This window comes from Clarias gariepinus, chromosome 8, assembly GCF_024256425.1.
Source record: "Clarias gariepinus isolate MV-2021 ecotype Netherlands chromosome 8, CGAR_prim_01v2, whole genome shotgun sequence".
In the NCBI taxonomy this organism is placed as follows: domain Eukaryota; kingdom Metazoa; phylum Chordata; class Actinopteri; order Siluriformes; family Clariidae; genus Clarias; species Clarias gariepinus.
Genome location: NC_071107.1, coordinates 38,031,146 through 38,052,500, shown reverse-complemented (window position 1 = coordinate 38,052,500; position 21,355 = coordinate 38,031,146). Strand labels below are relative to the sequence as shown.

The window sequence follows — 21,355 nt, the reverse complement described above, 5'->3', positions numbered from 1 at the left end:
GTTTGTATGTGTGTGTGTGTGTGTGTGTGTGTGTGTGTGTGTATATGTGTGTGTATATGTGTTTGTATGTGTGTGTACGTGTGTGTACGTGTGTGTATATGTGTGTATATGTGTTTGTATGTGTGTGTGTGTGCTACCTGCAGAGAGAAGGTGAGGGCCAGGTCAGTCTCCACAGTGCCTGTAGGGGGCAGCATGATCTCATGCGAGCGCAGGATCCGCTTTGAGCCCTGACATCAAGTTTACACACACACACACACACACACACACACACACACACACACACACAGAGACTATTAAAGTGGTAATATTCCTCAGATAACTCGGTTTGGAACAGAACTGAAGCGTCCTGGAGGCAGTAGAAGCTGTTAGTGATGTGAGATCTGTGTATCTCGGCTCTTTATTCTTCACTTCAGCTCCAGAGACTCAAATCATTTCACTTAATAACTTCTGCACATTTTCACCAGAAACGACTGAAGACCTTTTAATCATGAACTCTTCACTCAGCGGGGGGTTTCTTACTGAACGCCTTTAATTTAGCAGGTTTTAAAGCACTACTTAAGAAACCCGACCTCGAGCGCGCGCACACACACACACACACACACACACACACACGACCTGCATCAGTCAGGGTCCAGGCCTCAACACAGCACAGACACGGCGCTGGTTATAGTGGTAAACCACCTCCTACCGGCCTCTGATCAGTTAAAATTTATTTTTCATATGCACGTAAACACACACACACACACACACACACACACAGCCGACGGTACAATAAGAAGGTAAGGACAAGAAGAAGAAGGGCCAGTCGACTTGTATATGTGTATATGTGTGGGTGTGTGTGTGTGTGTGTGTGTGTGTGTTATTGCACATGCTCACACACTGCACATTAAACTACACATGATTACTTTAGGATTGTACGAATAAAACGTCCCTTTAAAACATGTGTTTCTTAGAGATAAACCTTTAAACAGGTGGGTTAGTGTCCAGTAATGTGGTGTGTTGTGTAATGATGACGTCACTCAGCTATTCACTCGAGTTAACGACACTAATAGTCTGGGGATAGAAGTCTTTGCCAGGTGTGTGTCTCTGCGCGTGTCTTACTCGACCTCTGTCCATCTTTACACACACAGTATCTGAGCTCTTAATGTGAGAACACGTCATAAACACAAACATTAAGAGACGGACAGAGAAGTTTTTCTCACCTGGATTTTGACGGCGATGACGACAGAGATGAGCTCTTTATCCAACTCCCTCATCACCACCAACTTCTTCAGGGTCAGACTGCACAACCTGCAGAGAGACACAGAGAGAGAGACAGGGAGAGAGAGAGACAGAGACAGGGAGAGACAAAGACAGGGAGAGAGAGAGAGAGAGAAAGAGAGACAGACACAGAGAAAGACAAACACAGAGAGAGACAGGAAGAGAGAGGGACAGACAGAGACCGATACAGGGACAGAGAGAGAGGGACAGAGAGAGAGAGAGACAGAGAGGGACAGAGACAGAGAGAGGGACAGAGAGAGAGAGAGACAGGGAGAGACAGAGAGAGAGACAAAGACAGAGAGACAGAGACAGGGAGAGACAGAAAGAGAGAGACAGAGAGAGAGAGGGACAGAGAGAGACAGATACAAAGACAGAGAGAGAGGGACAGAGAGAGAGAGAGAGAGACAGAGAGAGGGACAGAGAGTGAGAGAGAGACAGGGAGAGAGAGAGACAGAGAGAGAGAGGGACAGAGAGAGACAGATACAGGGACAGAGAGAGAGGGACAGAGAAAGAGACAGGGAGAGAGAGAGAGAGACACTTATATAAAGTCTTTTCGCCGAGGATTTTAACCTTGACATCTTGTCCTTGCGTTTATCATTTTGTCTCCTAAAATACATTTTAACTAATCTGGACTAAACGCTTTTTATCTCCTCACTGATCCTCCTCTATTCATGTCCATTAATGATGGTTCTGTAGCCGGTTGGGTTTCTGGACGTGTGTGTGTGTCCGGGGTCACGGCGGCTCCTCGGCGAGTGTGACGCTCAGCGTATACACACTCAGAGACATAAGGAGGTGTTAGTTCAAACACTGTGTACACACTGAAGAGTCAAGAGAGATGAGTCATTACCTTCCTGAAAATCCTCACACACACACACACACACACACACACACACCATGTTGTTTATATTAATACTAATCTGTTCTGGTAAGAGAAGAGTGTAAACACCACACCGTGGAGTTCAGCAGGTGTGTAATGTGTGTGTGTGTCTGTGTGTGTGTGTGTGTGAGACACGCGTGAGTGTTACTGTCCTCAATCACACACTCAAACTTATCTCTCAGAACATATTATACAACTCACTTCCAGTGTGTGTGTGTGTGTGTCTGGTTTAACTGTGCTGTGAACAGCATCATGGGAGTGTTTAGGGTGAGACAGCATGAGCTCAGATCAGGACCAGCCAGAACGTGCACTTACAGAAGTGACCTCAGGAGGGTGCACTACTGCTCATCACACACTGCCTACCTAGTGACATTCTCTTTCCAACAGCACTGCAACCACACACACACACACACACACACACACACACACACACACACAAGGACAAATATGTGTGTAATCAGAAGAACACGCTGTACAGTCAAGTCAGAGGATTCATTGTTTACACACACACACACACACACACACACATACACTCCATTATTCTCTGCAGAAAGGTTATAATCCTGACAACCACAAACTGACACCACACACACACACACACACACACCAGGAAGTGCTTTGTGAAAGTGGTTTTAATGTGTGAGTAACCTGTAACATGATACACACTCTATCTAATAACACAGCAAAGCTCAATCTCGCCCTCTCTAACCTGTGAGTGTGTGTGTGTGTGTGTGTGTGTGTGTGTGTGTGTTTCCTGTAAATGCTGCTCAGACACTCCTCAGTTCTCTCTCCTCTGTGTTATTATTAGTAATGCACTTCACTGATAGCTCTAACTGACCTGTGTGTGTGTGTGTGTGTGTGTGTGTGTGTGTGTGTGTGTGTGTGTGTGATGGCTAGCAGTTAGCCTCTAGCATCCCTGACACACACACATCCCTGTTACGAGTGTTCCTGACTCAGGGAACTCACAGAGCCAATCATTAACTCATGTCACACTGTAACCATGGAAACACACACACACACACACACACACACACACACACACACACACACACACACACACAGCTCTGTGACTCTGCACTCAACCAACCCAGATATTCTCTCTGCACCCCAGAGGACTGACCTACATCTTTTATTATCTACTAATGCTAATAATAGTGTTAACCCAGACACACACACACACACATATATATATATATATATATATACAGTGGTGTGAAAAACTTTTTGCCCCCTTCCTGATTTCTTATTCTTTTGCATGTTTGTCACACTTAAATGTTTCTGATCATCAAACACATTTAACTATTAGTCAAAGATAACACAAGTAAACACAAAATGCAGTTTTTAAATGATGGTTTTTATTATTTAGGGAGAAAAAAAATCCAAACCTACATGGCCCTGTGTGAAAAAGTAATTGCCCCCCTTGTTAAAAAATAACTTAACTGTGGTTTATCACACCTGAGTTCAATTTCTGTAGTCACCCCCAGGCCTGATTACTGCCACACCTGTTTCAATCAAGAAATCACTTAAATAGGAGCTACCTGACACAGAGAAGTAGACCAAAAGCACCTCAAAAGCTAGACATCATGCCAAGATCCAAAGAAATTCAGAAAAAAATGAGAACAAAAGTAATTGAGATCTATCAGGCTGGTAAAGGTTATAAAGCCATTTCTAAAGCTTTGGGACTCCAGCGAACCACAGTGAGAGCCATTATCCACAAATGGCAAAAACATGGAACAGTGGTGAACCTTCCCAGGAGTGGCCGGCCGACCAAAATTACCCCAAGAGCGCAGAGACAACTCATCCGAGAGGCCACAAAAGACCCCAGGACAACATCTAAAGAACTGCAGGCCTCACTTGCCTCAATTAAGGTCAGTGTTCACGACTCCACCATAAGAAAGAGACTGGGTAAAAACGGCCTGCATGGCAGATTTCCAAGGCGCAAACCACTTTTAAGCAAAAAGAACATTAAGGCTCGTCTCAATTTTGCTAAAAAACATCTCAATGATTGCCAAGACTTTTGGGAAAATACCTTGTGGACCGACGAGACAAAAGTTGAACTTTTTGGAAAGTCCGTGTCCCGTTACATCTGGCGTAAAAGTAACACAGCATTTCAGAAAAAGAACACCATACCAACAGTAAAATATGGTGGTGGTAGTGTGATGGTCTGGGGTTGTTTTGCTGCTTCAGGACCTGGAAGGCTTGCTGTGATAGATGGAACCATGAATTCTACTGTCTACCAAAAAATCCTGAAGGAGAATGTCCGGCCATCTGTTCGTCAACTCAAGCTGAAGCGATCTTGGGTGCTGCAGCAGGACAATGACCCAAAACACACCAGTAAATCCACCTCTGAATGGCTGAAGAAAAACAAAATGAAGACTTTGGAGTGGCCTAGTCAAAGTCCTGACCTGAATCCTATTGAGATGTTGTGGCATGACCTTAAAAAGGCGGTTCATGCTAGAAAACTCTCAAATAAAGCTGAATTACAACAATTCTGCAAAGATGAGTGGGCCAAAATTCCTCCAGAGCGCTGTAAAAGACTCGTTGCACGTTATCGCAAACGCTTGATTGCAGTTATTGCTGCTAAGGGTGGCCCAATCAGTTATTAGGTTCAGGGGGCAATTACTTTTTCACACAGGGCCATGTAGGTTTGGATTTTTTTTCTCCCTAAATAATAAAAACCATCATTTAAAAACTGCATTTTGTGTTTACTTGTGTTATCTTTGACTAATAGTTAAATGTGTTTGATGATCAGAAACATTTTGTGTGACAAACATGCAAAAGCATAAGAAATCAGGAAGGGGGCAAATAGTTTTTCACACCACTGTATATATATATATATATATACACACACACAAATGTATACACACACACACACACACACACACACACATGTATACACACATATACACACACATATACACACACACACGTATACACACACACACACGTATACACACACACACACACATGTATACACACACACACACACGTATACACACACACACACACACGTATACACACACACACACACACACACACAGACAGACACAGACTTTACACACATCTCCTGTTAGATTTGTTTATAATGTTTAAAAGTGTTTTGTAATGTAAAACAGGGGCGGGGCTCTAGAGGTCTGGGGGGGGGGGTGGATGGGGGGGGTTTGCTGTCTTCTGTTTTTTTTTTTTTTTTTCCTTAAATTAGAATAAAATTACTTTTAAAAGAGTTGAATATTTAAGCACCATCACATTCGAGCTCGTGCTGTTGTGCTACATATCAGCACTGCTAGGTTCTGGGGTCGAATCCCAAACAGCACTAAATGGAAAACTAGTGCACTACGTAGGGCGTAAAATCCCCAAAATCAGCCTCATGTTCGACGCTAGTTAGCTTTGTAGCTAAGCGTTAGCCGTGAACAGAACGACGCGGACGGTTCCGAGGCGATTCAGAAGGACTTAGAAGTGATTAGTGCAGAGACGGCGTGTTGTTTAAGACGCCATAACGTTATCAGACGTGTGTTCTTACTGAAAGTGCTTCTGTGACTGGGTGTGAATGTGGGTTTAGTCAGACAGCTGCTCTCTCCTCAGTACTGCGGACCGTACAGACCTACTCTCACCCACGCTGAGACACACAGTTAGGGTCATTAACCACTGGACAACACCTGGGACACGCCCACTCATACACAGAGTTACACCTCACAGTGCTGTTACTGTCTGTTATCATCACTCGGGGAATAACGCCTACTAGAACTGTTATATAAGGAGTGTTGGAGAATCTGCACGCTTTCTGGTTGAAATGTCTGATGTTGATCATGTGATCATGTTTCCCTGACCTCTTCCTCTGAAGCGTGTAATCAGACGTCACTGATGGATCTGATCTAATGTCACTCAGATGTGTGGAGTCTCCAACCGTACTAACAGTGGAGGAACAAACCAAACTCCTCGTAATGTTCTCCTGTGTGACGGAAATGTGTGTGTGTGTGTGTGTGTGTGTCTACCTGTATCGTCTGAATTTTAAATATCAGCAAAAACCATTTATCATACATCTCTCTCTCCTTCTGGACCTACAGGACATGAAGAACACTATGTAGTGCACACTATAGGAGGAATAAAACTGATGAGTCACACTGATGGTTAAACCAGAAAAGGGAGAGAGAGAGAGAGAGAGAGGGAGAGGAAGAGAGAGAGAGTGTGTGTGTGTGTGTTTAGATGAAGCTGTAAGGTTCTCAGAGCTGGAGTTATTCCAGCGGAGGTCAGGGTGTGTGTGTGGTAGCAGTGTGTCTCTGACAGCAGGGACCCCAAGGACACCTGGGACTTTTGGGATGCCTGTAAGCCTAGGATACCTGGGGGACATGAGGGACGCCTGGGACATCTGGGACGAGATTTGGGGAGGATCTCCTCCGGCGTCTCTCCACACTGAGGCTCCTCCCACTGCACGATGCTGGGGGGAGGGGCCGAGTGCTGCCCAGTAACGCCCAGCACCGCTGCTGCTCCCAGTCTGGATTTCCTGTCCCACAGCACTGTTTTCAGGTGTACAAGTCTGTGTGTGTGTGTGTGTGTGTGTGTGTGTGTTCTCCATTCCTACTGAGTGAGAGTGGAGTCGAAGCTGCCGATTGGTCGGCTCCAGCCCCGCCCACCGTGACATCATCACCGTGCTGTGTGAAGTTACAGTGAGAAATTCACACACTTTGATCAGAAAACATTTAAATCCGAGACTCTGGTTTTTAAAACCAATCTAATGTTATAGTGAGCTGAAGTCTCTCTCTCTCTCACACACACACACACACACACACACACACACTTCAGAAGGAACAAAACCTCTAAAGCAAAAACAACACACAATATGTAAACACACTGTGGGCATTCATCAAGCCTGTGTGTGTGTGTGTGTGTGTGTGTGTGTGTGTGTGTGTGTGTCAGAGAGAGAATGGTAGTGGGAGGGTTTGAGACACAAAAGCACAAGTGTTTTCTCTCAGAGTGACATCTCAGCACACACACCGCCAACACACACAACTATGATGCCTCAATCAAAGCTTTGTTCACTCGCACTATGCGTGTGTGTGTGTGTGTGTGTGTGTGTGTGTGTGTGTGTGTGTGGTGTGTGTGTATATGTGTGAGAGATTGCTTCACTGTGTTGCTGAGGGGCCCTTGAGAAAATGCTGCAGCAGCGGGAAACCTTTAGGAATCTCTCTCACTCACACACACACACACACACACACACACACACAGAGAGTCAAAGAAAACCATCTGTGGAAATATTCTTTAAACAAGAAGGCACAAACCAGCCAATCACAAAGCCAGGCCCACACAGACACGCCCACCACAGCCATCAGCCAATCACACACACCATCTGCCAATCACTGGCTGTGTCCTGCCTGGACACGCCCACCACTTACAGCTGAGCCAATCACCTTCCAACAGGAAAACAGGAATCGCTGCATCATGTGACCTATCAGAAGGAGCAATCTGCCCCGCCCCGCCCCAACCCGGTCTCACCTGGGGATTTGTCAGAGAATAGGGTCTGGGGCGGGACGCAGAGGACAGGCCTCCACACACACACACACACACACACACACACACACTAGGTGTGATCCCTCTGCGTCTTCTACCTGCACAACAACCTCGCAACAACACTGGGTTTCTGCTACACACAGCCGCGCGTCAGCCTGACACGCTTCACCGGGAACGCCGCAACATTTTCTCGTCTCTTTTCTCCCCTAGTGTGTGCTCCTGAGTGTTTATTACATCACACACACACACACACACTTGTCTTCTAAGACACTGAGAGGAAGGTTACACACAGCACACAGACAGGACACCACCAGCATAAACACAAATATCACCACAGACAGGGTTCTCTCTCTCTTCTAGTCCAGCTGCTCAAACACACACACACACACACACACAGTAAATCACATTAAATAACATCAGCATGTTGAATAATATGACCTTCAGCCCCTGAGTGTGTGTCCTGCGTGTTACACTGGGATTCAATTTCTCAGTTAAAGGAAATCAGCTGCTAAAAATAAGCACAGGGTCGCAGCTCTGAGGATCACCGCTGACCGAGACCGCGCGTGTTTATTTCACACACACACACACACACACACACACACACACACACACACACACACACACTGCAGCAGCTCTCCTCCACATCATTCCAGAACAATCATTGGAACAGAAAGTCCACCAATCGCTGCAGCACGCTAACAGGTCTGCTAGCAGATTAACACGCTAACATGTCCCAGCTGGAGAGGATATGCTAACACACTGTTACTGGAACTCTGACACACACACACACACACACACACACACACACACACACACAGAAACAAGTCATAAAAGAGAATTCTGTCATTTTTCTCAGTTAGAAAAAAAGAAATAAATGTTTGCTATAGACAGCTATTCTGGATTAGCTCGCTAATAAATAAGTTAGCTAGGTGGTATAAATGCAATATGTTAATGAAACACTATGGCATGTAAGCAAACATGTCCATAAGACAGAATTAAATAAAGCTAGCTGGTCTTAGATCTAAAGCTAAATAACAAATTCCCCTCACATGCTAACTAGCTGCTGTATAAATGAAGCAGATACTGTGACAGACTGACTGGCTGGCTGAGATTAGCATGAGCGCATCGTGCTAGTCTGCTAGTTCTGTGGCGCGGGAGACAGCGAGGTGAAACAATATCTGTAACCTGTTATAACCAGGGAGTGTTCATTACACCGTTATTAGCACGCTATCATGCTAACACCTCACTCCAGCACTCAGCTGCCGCGGTCGAGCTTCATTAGCGCTTCATGATTAATTTATCAGGATTCATTTTAAACTGTGAGGAACAGAACAAGGATTTTCCAAAAATAGAATTCAGGCTCCATCTGATCCGTGCACCCCTGCACCCCCCCCCCTCCTCCCTCCCCTCCTCACCCCCCACGACAGGACGAAGAGTGACGAGGACAAGCGACGCCCTGCGTCTTTACTACACTGCTAAATATTTTATTAGCATAAAGAATTGATTAGCCATATCCCGGCGTTGCTCTACCCGCCCCCACGTCCCTCATCACCCTGTCTCCATCGCTGTCTCTCCCATCCCCCACCCCCTGTCCTCCATCGGCCCGTCTCTCGTCTCCTGCTCTCTGATTTTTTGTGGATTTTATTTTTCTCACTTTCTGTTCCACAAATTAATGTTCACTTCTCCTCATGAGACAGCTCGAATTAATCAAAGCATGCTCACTCAGACAGATTCATTAGCATGGGGTGTGTGTGTGTGTGTGTGTGTGCTCATTAGCTGTGTATGATAAATGTGTGTCTTTGACAGTGGCTATTTAAGAGCAGTGGTATGAATGAGTAGCAGCTTATCATTTTGTGTGTTTGTGTGTGTGTGTGTGTGAGAAAGAGAGAAAGAGAGAGAGAGAGAGAGAGAGATAATCCAGTGTGAAGAGAATGTTCTCAATCAGTCTTTTTATTCCTGAAAAAGTCCATGCTGTCTCCCCTCTGTCCTCACATTGTCTTTTCCTTGTCCTCCTCATTATCCTCACACTTCCTCCTCTCCATCTCCCTGCCGTCTCTTCTCTGTCCTCATGCAGTCTCCTGTTTGTCCCTACTCACCCTGTATTATCCCTGTTCTCTAACTGCCTCCTCTCCGTCTTCCCGCTGTCTCTCCTCTCTCCTCATGCCATCTTCTCTCTGTCCTCAGTCTCCTCTCTGTCTTCGAAGAGTTTCTCCTAGTCCTTCTTTCAATCCACACACTGTCTCTTCTCTATGCTCATGGTGTTTCCTCTCTGCCCTCATGTCATCCTCTATTTGTCCTTCGTCATCCCTATGTCCTCTAACTGTCTCCTCTCAGGCCTTATACTGTCTCCTCCTTGTCCTCCTTTCTCTTCTCTATCCTTATCTCCTAGGTCTTATATCTCTGTGCTCACATTGTGTTCTCCCCGTCCTCTACCACTGGCCGTCCTCACACTGCATCTTCTCTGTCCTGTATCTCCTCTATGTCCTTATGCAGTGTCCTCTTTGTCCTCTGTCTCCTCTCCTATCTCACACTCCTCTCTGGGGCTCTGTCTCTGCCCTTAATCTGTTCTAATCTAATAATAGTTTAATTGAGCCGCATCACATTTAAGGTGGTGCTGTTGTACTGAATATCGGCACAGCTGTGATGTGGTCGTAGCCACAATGGAGCAGTCCAAACACTGAAAATTTTACAGCCATGCTGATATTCAGGACAACAGCATGACCTGTGAAGTGTGATATTGCTTTTATACAATCAACAGTTAGTGTTTTCCAGACAACCTTATCCAGACTTTTTATCTCATTATACATGTGAGTAGTTTGAGGTTAAGGGCCTTGCTCAAGAACCCCACAGTGGCAACTTGTTGGTGCTGGGTTTGATTCTGGGACCTTTCGATTGATAGTCCAACACCATAACCACTGAGCTCCCTCTGCCCCCTTTATTATTAGCAAATTATCATTTGTTTCATTTAATCTTTTCTTGCCCCGCCCATTCCTATCCTCCCGGGCCCGGAGGAGCTGGCGGCCGACTGTTAGCGAACGACCGTAGTGTAACTAACAGTGTGAGAGAAGTGAATACAGGATTAAACGGTAATAGATGATAAGTGAGTGAGTGAGTGAGCGGGCGGGTGAGTGAGTGAGCGGGTGAGCGAGTGAGCGATGAGCGAGTGAGCGATGAGCGAGTGAGCGGGTGAGCAGGTGAGTGGGTGAGTGAGTGGGTAAGCGAGTGGGTGGGTGGATGAGTGAGCGAGCGGGTGAGTGAGTGAGCGAGCGAGCGGGTGAGTGAATGAGTGGTGTTAAACTCTTACTGGTTTCCTTCTGTGACTGGGTGTGAATGTGGGTTTAGTCAGACAGCTGCTCTCTCCTCAGTACTGCGGACCGTACAGACCTACTCTCACCCACGCTGAGACACACAGTTAGTGTCATTAACCACTGGACAACACCTGGGACACGCCCACTCATACACAGAGTTACACCTCACAGTGCTGTTACTGTCTGTTATCATCACCTCTCGTCCAATCAGATTACTCGCTCAGAACTAACTGTTGTGTAATAATTAATGGTTAATGTTTAAAATGCAGTAAAGTTATTAGGTTTTATCAACTAATAAATGTTTATTAATAATAACTGTTATGTTATTGTAATAATATTATTATAAATGAGTGGTCCTAAACAATGCATGTACACACACACGCGCGCGCATACACACGTGTAAAACAGAGTACATCACAAACGAGAGGCACGTGCTAAGATCACAAAGCCTCGGACACTGAGGAGTGACGTGTGGAGTGACGTCACACACCTGGGTTTGTTTATTCGTTAGAGTAAAAGCGCAGGTGCAGCTCCGCTTAACCGCCCGCGCGCGCAGCCTAAAGCTCAAACCTTACAGCTCATTACGTCATTCAAAAACGAAAGTTGCTTCGGTCCGTGCAGTTATCGGACCCCCGCGCGCACGGGCGCCACACACACGCACACACACACACACACTCCCGGGTCCGTACCTGGGCACACAGCTGGCGGAGCTCCCGTCGATCTCCCAGGTGGCGAACAGGTTCATGGGCAGCGGGGGGGTGTTGAGCGCGCCGCCGCTCCCGGGGAAACTCACGCGCCCGCTCCGCTCCGCCATGCTCGCGACACCCGCGGGGGAAAAACAACCGAACAACAAGAAAATGCAGAAAACCTACACACACACACACACACACACACACGCTCGCGCGCCTTTATGAACCTCCGGACGGTGCAGAGCTCGTGCTCGGTGCGCGCGGATTCATGTCTGCTCCACACCGCGCGCTCAGCCTGCGCACTGAGAACTGCAGCACCGGCTACTGCCCCCCCCACACCAAACACACACACGCGCGCGGGCTGCAGGAAGTCACGTGACTAGCGTCATCCCGGCCAGCCCTGTGCGCGTTCACGAACCACGTTCACTTTAATTAAAATGCATTTTAACTATCATTATTATTATTATTATTATTATTATTATTGAAGGTGATGATGGTGTGGCCTAATCCATTCAGCCAGCAGTCAATAAACACACACACACACACACACACACGCGCGCAATTACACACTCAGTACAGATAATAAAGAGCCAGATAAACATTCGAGTCTATCTGAAGAACAGAGGCAGAGGGGTGAAGGAGGGGTGGAAATACAAATACAATAAACTCTTGTGGATCTGAGCAGAGCTTTAGATGATGAGTGAACCAGGAGGATCAGAGTCAGGGTTCAGCAGGAGAAGATGGAGGGCAGGCGTCAATCAAACATGAAGGAATTCATCAGATATTTATTTCCCCCCGGATGTAAATAATGAAGTTATTATTACCGCACAGTGGGGCAGCTGATACTGACGTCACCTAGGGTTACATTCCCCCTGACACACACACACACACACACACACACACACCGGCCTAACAAATTTATGTTTTACATTATTATTATTATTATTATTATTATTATTATTATTCCTTTTAACTAAACGAACGCGGTAATAATAATAACAATAATAATAACAATAATAATAACAATAATAATAATAATATCGGTTTCTTAGCTATGTAGGATGTTACTTCCCCCCCCCCAACAAAAACATATGTGTAACGCTGAACATTAATGCCGTGCACCAGGCACACACACACACACACACACACACACACTGTGCTCAGGTGTGTCAGGAGGTCAGAGTGCACCTGCAGATGAATCTCTTCACTGTGTGTGTGTGTGTGTGTGTATCAGGGCGCCCACGCAGTGTCTTGTGTTTAACAGGACAAAATAAATCAGTGCAGAGCTTCAGCACAAAGTTCACTTCCTGTAGAAAGCTGTGTGTGTGTGTGTGTGTGTGTGTGTGTGTGTGTGATAAACAGCTCATCAATAACGTTGTCAGTAACGTTATAATCCTGGTAGCCGCTGCAGAATTTCACTTCACACACACACACACACCCATGTGTTTTATTACCGAGTGTTTCTTCTTTATTATTGTTAGTTAACACTGACCTCAGTACAGTGTGTGTGTGTGTGTGTGTGTGTCACTTCCCGGAAGCTCAGTGAGGCTGAATCAATAACACACACACACACACACACTCATTTCATTATTATCGATCCCCCGTACCAGTGTGTGTGTGTGTGTAACAGTATAAAGTGGGGTCAGTTTAAACAGATCATTAAACAAACGCATCTAATCCCGTTCCACTGCCCTGTTCAGGCCCCGCCCACCGCCACGCCCCTGACCCGCGCCGGTATCAGAGCGCCATCTAGTGGCTGTCACATGAACATACCAGTGTAAACTGTTCAACTGCTTCATCAGGTCACCTGTGTAAACTCTCACACACACACACAGTGGTCACTCTGTAAACAGTCCTCCGTGGTTCTCTCCACACGTCACTAAAGACTGGACTACTGCACCTTCCTCCTGCCAGTTGTGTCTCTGTCCACCACTCATCCTCTGCTGCTGCACGTCTCCTCTTCAACCTTCCTTTGTCTGTACAGCCGAGTCTTTGGTAAACTTCATACAAAGACTTAAGACCCATCTGTTTCTTTAATACTCGGACCAATCTTCCCAACTGTGTTTGACAGAGCACTTAGTAACCCAGCGTATTTACCCAACAACAGAAACGTTAATGCCCTTTTTTGCAAGTCGCTCTGGATAAGAGTCCGCTAAAAGTGATCACTCGAATGTCCTTTATCACCACAGCCTCCATTTCATCCATCAGTTTCTTTACTACAGCTGGTATAAATTTTAAATAACCGAGTGTAAATGTTGCCCCCCCCCCCCCCACCCCACACACACACAGTGTATTCTGACTGATTCAGTTTATTTTTGTAATAAATCCTTATTAGCACTTACAAAACCAGAGACACACCGCACATCTTTTGTACAGAAATAAATGTCTACAGAACAATGAAAAACAACCACACACACAAATCTGGTCCTGTTTTTTATTGAATGACATCTCTACTACATAACAAAAAGCAAAATACGTCTGCCCCTACAGCAGGTGTAGTGGGTGGACGGGTGCACGCTCGGGGTGTGAGAGTCGACTCTTCTGCTTCGTTAAGTGTGTAAACACACGGCCACCATAGTAGCAGGTGTGATGAACACACTCAAGTGTGTTTAAAAAAAAAAAAAAAGAAGACACATGCACATGGAATCGCGCCTCAGTCCCAGAGCGTGTGGTCCAATCCCCTACACCTGTGCATATCAGTCACCGTCTGTACACACATACCAATAAAGCTCACACAGACATGAAATAAAAATCAAAAGGTTAATAAAGTTCACTCTGTAAAGATACACAAACAGTCCAAGATTAACACAGACTCTCAGCTTTAAACAAAACTCATTCATTCTCTCTCTTTCACCACACACACACGCACGCACACACACAAACACACACTCAGTGCTGGCTCTCAGTGGAGGCTGAGCGGGAGCGAGACTGTTTCCTGGGAGTTGGAGAGCGGGATCGAGAGCGGGAGCGGGACTCAGACTTGGCGGATGTTTTCTTCTCTGGCGTGCGACTGGCTGAGCGTGAGCGACTGTGAGACCGTTTCTCACGCTTGCTGTCGCGCTTCTCCTCGCGCCTGCGACTCTGACTCCGGGATTTGGAGCGCGAGCGCGAGCGGGAACGGGAGGAGCTGCGAGAGCGACTTCTGCTGCGGCTGTGCAAACACACACGTGTAGTTAGTACACAAACTCAGAGTTACAACTTTATTTAGTAGTGTGTACACTACTAATCCAACTACACTGCAGTAATAACGCACAAAATAACCTGAACCGGTGTACATGTGAGAGAAAGTTCGTACCTTCTTTTTCGGTCCTCGTACAGTTTGAGTTTACGACCGTTCAGTTCAGTGCCGTTCAGCTTCTCGATGGCGTTCTTCATATCGCTGTGCGAGGCAAACTCAACCACTCTAACACACACACACACACAGGTTTGAGCACCACACCTGTACGACAATGTAACGAGTGTAAACCTTACTGTGTGGGCAACTCACCCCTCGTTCTGGTTTGCTCTGTGAGCGTCCACGAACGTCACATCTCCCACTTTCCTCATCAGGTCCTTCAGGTCCTAAAGCAAAGCAGGGACACACTCAGTGATTCAAAATACAACCACAAACACACACAACACAAGCTTTAAACACACTGATGTGAACCCGCAGTCACACTTGTCTGATGGCTGAGTGTGCACGTGCAGCGAGATTGATTCACACACCCCCTGACTATCTCACACACACACTGCGATCCCAGGACGAGGTGAAGAGAGGGCGAGCTGAGTTACAGCCTGGTGAGGAGTCTAAACCATCCCCAGGTGTTCTGGCCTGCTGCAGGGTTTTACACTAATAGGAGAAACACCAGCAGGGGGCGCTACAGAGGTAGGACACCTATTAAAAACAGAACCCAGAGTGAACATTGTGATAACACTGAGTGGGGCAGTGGGCATGGTTCAAGTAGTGTTTTAAACAAACACAGGGTAGAGCAATAGGGGGCGCTGCTTACACGCAGGCTTCCTGTGTTGAACAGCTGTAACGTCATCGACCTGATCTGCTGATGGTGGTGTGGCGTGTCAGTAGTGTCTGGCCATGCATGAAAACAGAATCACCCTTACACTGTTAATTACCTACACTAATCAATTATGTGTGTTTAAACATAACGAATATTAATATTCTAACAGCTGTGTGTGTGTGTGCACTTTTATTATAATATTTCCTCCCAGTTCCAATCCCGCTCCTCACTCCTGCTGAAGAGTGGTCCAGTTTTAGCCCACCCCTCCTCCTAAGGTAAACACCCCCCTCCCTGCATCCAGCATGTAATCTAGCAGTGTGTTGATCCACTTACCGTTCCAAACCACAGGAGACATTAGCAAAGAAGCCACTTGTCCAAATAGCAAACGGAACCAACGCGGTTTAAACGACCTCCGGCCTCCATAAGCACGGACCCACCAGACTCAGCAAGAGGACTGTGTGCGTGCCCCCCACGACCAGAATAAGACCCAAACCGGGTGGGGTAGGGGGCAACCTGGAGGCCCCAGAGACCCTCCACAGGGGGCTACCCATGTCCCATTAGGCTACGCTGCGCTACAACTGCGTATAGGGAGAAGCACTATTCAGAACACAACCAGCAGAGGGCGCTATGCACCTCACGGGCTGCGCATGCAACTCCGATTAAACCAGAATACCAGAGCACAGCTGTTAAAGAAAAGGTTTAAAGAGACGGGTCTCAGTTAGAAAATAACCAAAGTAAACATTTAGCAAACTAAATTCATTTTTTTTATCATCAAAAGGAATTACTCACAAAGTTACAACAAAAAAAGGATTCTAGGTTTTAGCCTTCGTACTGTAGCGAGATAGTGTGTAAATGAGTGGAGAGACTGGTGGATGGTGTGTGAGCACGCCTCTCACCTGCCAGCTGATACGGGTCGACAGGTTCTTCACCACGATCCTGTGCTCCGTGCGTACCGGGGGCCCATACCTGTGACACAGACATCATGAGGCCATGGTGTCTCAACTCACCAGTGTTTTACTTGTGTGTGAGAAAGTGAGAGAGACAGACCTGGATCCTGCACTGCGTGATTGACGGTAGCCTCCAAAGCGTGGGGAGAACCGGCTGCCTGCCCCTCCCCCACCTCCTCGACCGCGGCGAGAGCGAGCATGCTCAATGGTGACCCTGTAAGGCAACGTCACACACGTTACTGTAGCACATGTGCTGCAGCATCACAGTAATCACATGATCTTACGATACTCTCCTCTCACCAGGAGTGTAACACGGCGCTTAGCATACCTCTCATTGCAGAGCTCTTTTCCATTTAACTCATACACGGCATCGTCAGCGTCCCTGTGGTCATCAAACTCCTACACACACACACACCGGTCAGTTCTGTACATCAGCACACCTCAGAAAATCACTTTGTGCGTGTTAGAGAGACAGATATGGAACTCACCACAAAGCCGAAACCGTTCTTCAGGTTGATCTCCCGAATGCGTCCATAACCCTTGAAGAACTTCTCCACGTCTCTCTCCCGGGCGTGAGGGCTCAGACGGCCGATAAACACTCGACATCCACTCATGATGATAATCTGCAAAAGATCAGGGAGAGAGATTAAATATTAACACACACACACAATTACACAGTATTACCGAAACACGCATGAAGAGCAACCCAACAGCATACACTTAAAATTTCGACGTTTTAAAATCTAAGTGCAACTTAAACATGCCTTTTGGGTGAAGTAAGAAGTTCAGTAGATTTTGAGAGAATAAATTTGACTACGCCGACATTAACTTGGGCCTAAACCGCGCATGCGCAGTGGCTTAAATCTATTCAGAAATACGCTAGCCCCAGGCTTACAAAAAATATACTTTTTTCTAAAAAATAAGAGCAGATGATGATTAATACGAAAAACCTGTTGAGCTTATACCCGAAAAATAAACCCTTTACACAAAAAAACATTATTTTTCGCCTCACAATCGGTAACACACAGTAGCAGCGATATTTCTACTCGCGTTGAGATAAAAAAAATAAATAAATAAACATACATCAAGTTAAATACATCACATCACTTTACACCTGCATTGCTCGTATTTAATTAATAAACCAGACGTTAATTTACTTTAAACAGAAGCCCAGAGCCCAGAATCTCCTCACCTCGCTGCTGCTGCTCGAAACGACAAAATGGCGCCTGAGCAAAGAAGGAACCAGAGAGGGTGAGGGGCGCGAGACAGGGGGCGGGGTCACGGCATGCGTCACGAGAGTGTCATTCAATCAAAAACGACGTACAGGGTAGATTGTGAATAAGTTATGTTTCACGTTTGTACATTTACACATTCTCTTCGTAATATTTTAATCATTTACGAGATATAATTGGGTACAAACGTTGATTAAAAGAGTAAACAGAGAATCAGAATTATATATTAACTTTGTACTGTGACACAAGTTATAACTAGTCTCCCCGTGTGTACGTGTGTGTGCGTGCGTGCGCTCGCGCGCGTCTAAACCGGTCTGAACCGGTTCTGAACCTGATTAAAGTGCAAATCCATTCAAACCGCCTCAGCATGTGAGAGTCGGGATCCTGTTCCGGTTTCAGCAGGAAGTAGAAGTGTGTGAGGCGAAAAGCCTTAACACACACACACACAAACACACAACTCGATCTCTATAAGGAACATTATTATGTAATAAATCAGTGCATGTTTACATCCTAAACGCTGTCCTGTTCATAACACACACACACACACACACACTCCTCACGCTGTGATGTGTCCTACATTAGTATGATTCTGCTGAGGTGATGTGGAGTATTTAATCACAGCACAGTTCCTCCTGTAGTAAACACACCTGGATATAAAACACACTTAGTGTTCAGAGTCTCGCTCTCCTGCTGATGTTCCTGTAAGGCCACACATGGCAGAACACACTCCTGCCTTTCGACTGTGTGTGTGTGTGTAGCGCGTCAGGTAGCTAAACGTTCTTAAGTTGATCGTCTCTGTGGAAAAGCTAAAGAGAACACGATTTAATTCCGTTTAGTTCTATTTGTATAGCACATTTATAATAGTCGTCACACAGCAGCTTTACACAATCAAAAGAAATGATGGAAGTTTTGTATGAGATGTGAGTGTGTGTGAATCAGAATGATCAGATCGTCCCTGATGAACAAGCCGAGGGCGACAGTGCTGAAGGGGAAACACTCCTTGAGAAACCTTGAGAGGAACCTTGAGAGGAACCAGACTCACTAGGTAACCCATCCTCATCTGGGTAATAACGGATAGCAGGGATTGATCTGCACTCATACTGTGTGTTAGGAGGCTGGAAGTTCAGTATAACAGGAGATGTGGAGAAGTTCATTTGGAGTCCAGTTCATTATCGGAGGCTCAGGTAGACTGTAGGAAACTCCAGTCCTGAACTATCGAGCTAACTTTCACTAGCACACACACACACACATCTGATGTAACATGCATCAGCTTGGTGTTCCTAATAATTCAGCAGTCACATATAAACTCAGACACCATGGACATCCTTTCATTAAACAGTGTGCATCTTCATGTCCTGTTATTAATTTTATTATCTTAAGAACAAAGTGTTGAGATGATGGATCAGTGGCTCAGAATGGAACAATGCATTACTACACCAGATCTCCCAAATTCTGTAGCTATGAGGCACTGAGTTTCCACCAAGCGGACTGAGAACCTGTGGTGTGATCTTCTGGCTGTAATCTCACATCCTCTAGCAGATCTTCTGCGTGGTTCAGCTCTGGAGTGGATGCTGTTTATAATTGGGAGGTAATGTGAGGCTGCCGGGTGAGAAGGTTTTCTCCAGAATCCTTTTACAGAATCTTCGTTTTTCTTTGTCTGACTGTGAAATATAATCGCTCCAACAAGTCCATGGGCCGGCCCAGGGTCTGATACATCTCTACCATGTTAAGTGCCCAAACCACCCCAACCAAGTTCCTCTTAGTTCAGAGGAGTAGAGGCTCTACTCTGAGCTCCTAACCCAGTCACAAAGTCAGTCCAGAAACACTGCTGTAAAGTTTTAAGTTGCGTAGTTTAATGAGCGAGTCGCTCTGTCTGTCCGCTGTGCTTTGATAAGCTTTTCTGGTGCCAGGAGAGACTCAAACACCCAATCATGTTGTCTGTCAGAAAAGTCTCTATTTCTTAACAGCAAAGGTCAGAGTTCTTATGTTTGACCAAACTCCTGTGCCATCAACATCTGTTACTACAAAGAACATTAACCACTGTAGAATGTCCTGATGAGATCCTGAAGAACAAAAAAGTAGAAGTTGGATAGGTGTCCGTTCACAGACAAACCAGGAGGTGTTAGCTTGAGTTAGGGGGAGAGGGGAAAAGATAGAGAGAATAAGAATGTGAGCATGGGAGCGTTAACACCTTAAGGACAGATGAACAGTGGTGTCAAAAGTATTCACATTCATTACTTGAGTAGAAGTATAGATACTAGGGTTTAAAAAGACTTCTTTAGAAGTTGAAGTATCAACTCAAGCTTTTTACTCTGGTAAAAGTGTAAAAGTACTGGTTTCAAAACTACTTAAAGTATAAAAGTAAAAGTAACGCGAGGGGGAAAAGCATTAAGGATAAAAGCTTAGGCTGTGCCACGGGCCTATATACTGCACTAACACCTCATAAACAAAAAGAAAAATGTGGTGTTGTTTTTTTGTTGTATTTTTTAACGCCATAGTGATTTGGGATTCTGTATATGGCAATTAAAAAAGAATGCATTTCAGTGCAATGCAAATACATTAAAGAACCATATATGTGTACTACTGAGCATTAACATGTTTCATGGAGAAGAAGATATGAGAACTAGCTGCCTATAAGTATTTTAATGGTGCAGAGGCGTGTCATTGGTAACCTTTATTGGAATGTAAATGTACATCCAAGCTTAGCTGCAGGAATCTGTGAGGGCAACATACAAGAAAATTAGTGCACCCAGGGCAGGCTTAGTAACAATTACCCCTGTATGGTTGTCTACAATAAACATTAGTGCTGTCAGAATGAAGGATTAATCCAAGTGATTCATCCAAAAAAAAAAAAAAAAAAAAAAAAAATATATATATATATATATATATATATATAGTCTCTATCACGGACATCTTCGTCTACTTATCACAACCTTATTAACCGAAAATGCTATTTTATTCAAACGTCCTTGCTGGAGTGTGTGACATAACGTCATGTGAAGGTGCGATGGATCGCGTACTAACCAATAGGGTGTCGGAATGGTATGTTTATACTTCTCATCCAACCACAATCAAATTCGCTCCATCCGGATGGCGCGATTTATCCGGATGTTTTTTTGTTTTTTTAAATAACGAGCTGAAATAAAATAGGAGTAACGAGGCTATTTTTAAAATCTAAGGAGTATAAAGTACAGATAATTGCGTGAAAATGTAAGGAGTAGAAGTAAAAAGTCAGCTGAAAAATAATTACTCCAGTAAAGTATAGATACCCAAAATTTCTACTTAAGTAAGGTAATGAAGTATTTGTAATTCGTTACTTGACACCTCTGCAGATGAATGAGGAGACAGGAAGCTGTTAAGCAAGGAAGGTTTTAACACGTTAATATCAGATCCAGGAGGAAGCGAGTATAAACCTTGTTTTATACGAAAAACTCCCTTTCACCTGCAGAGCAACCTCATTTTTCTGCCTAATGTTCGACCTGTGACATGAATGTGAACATTAAAACCACTGTGTGTGTGTGTGTGTGTGTGTGTGTGTGTTC

At 45.3% G+C, this 21,355-nt stretch overlaps 2 protein-coding genes across 4 annotated transcripts in view; both read right to left on the bottom strand.

Moving 5' to 3' along the window:
• The window catches only part of pacs2 (phosphofurin acidic cluster sorting protein 2), a 31,465-nt gene extending 19,500 nt beyond the window's left edge, over window positions 1-11,965 (bottom strand). For all 3 annotated transcript variants that reach the window (XM_053501499.1, XM_053501501.1, XM_053501500.1), the window contains exons 1-3: window positions 11,640-11,965; window positions 1,203-1,290; window positions 138-227 (exon numbers count right to left, since the gene is read on the bottom strand). In XM_053501499.1, the coding sequence (XP_053357474.1) occupies window positions 138-227; window positions 1,203-1,290; window positions 11,640-11,764 (303 nt within the window). In that variant the 5' untranslated portion in view covers window positions 11,765-11,965. The remainder of the gene's footprint in view (window positions 1-137; window positions 228-1,202; window positions 1,291-11,639) is intronic.
• Window positions 11,966-14,059: 2,094 nt separating this feature from the next.
• srsf5a (serine and arginine rich splicing factor 5a) lies at window positions 14,060-17,915 on the bottom strand. Its single transcript, XM_053501507.1, has 8 exons — window positions 17,774-17,915; window positions 17,070-17,204; window positions 16,910-16,980; window positions 16,682-16,795; window positions 16,531-16,600; window positions 15,127-15,200; window positions 14,935-15,042; window positions 14,060-14,790 (listed from the first exon to the last, which is right to left on the bottom strand). Exons 2-8 carry the CDS (start codon window positions 17,193-17,195, stop codon window positions 14,529-14,531), a joined length of 825 nt encoding a protein of 274 aa, XP_053357482.1. The 5' UTR covers window positions 17,196-17,204; window positions 17,774-17,915; the 3' UTR covers window positions 14,060-14,528.
• Between the last annotated feature and the right edge of the window lie 3,440 nt (window positions 17,916-21,355).

Coding starts and splice junctions, on each gene's coding strand:
- srsf5a (XM_053501507.1), bottom strand. CDS start 17,195: ATGAGTGGATGTCGAGTGTTTATCGGCCGTCTGAGCCCTCACGCCCGG. Junction 16,981..17,069: donor AGAACGGTTTCGGCTTTGTG/GTGAGTTCCATA, acceptor GTGTGTGTGTAG/GAGTTTGATGACCACAGGGA. Junction 15,043..15,126: donor AGAGCAAACCAGAACGAGGG/GTGAGTTGCCCA, acceptor TGTGTGTGTTAG/AGTGGTTGAGTTTGCCTCGC.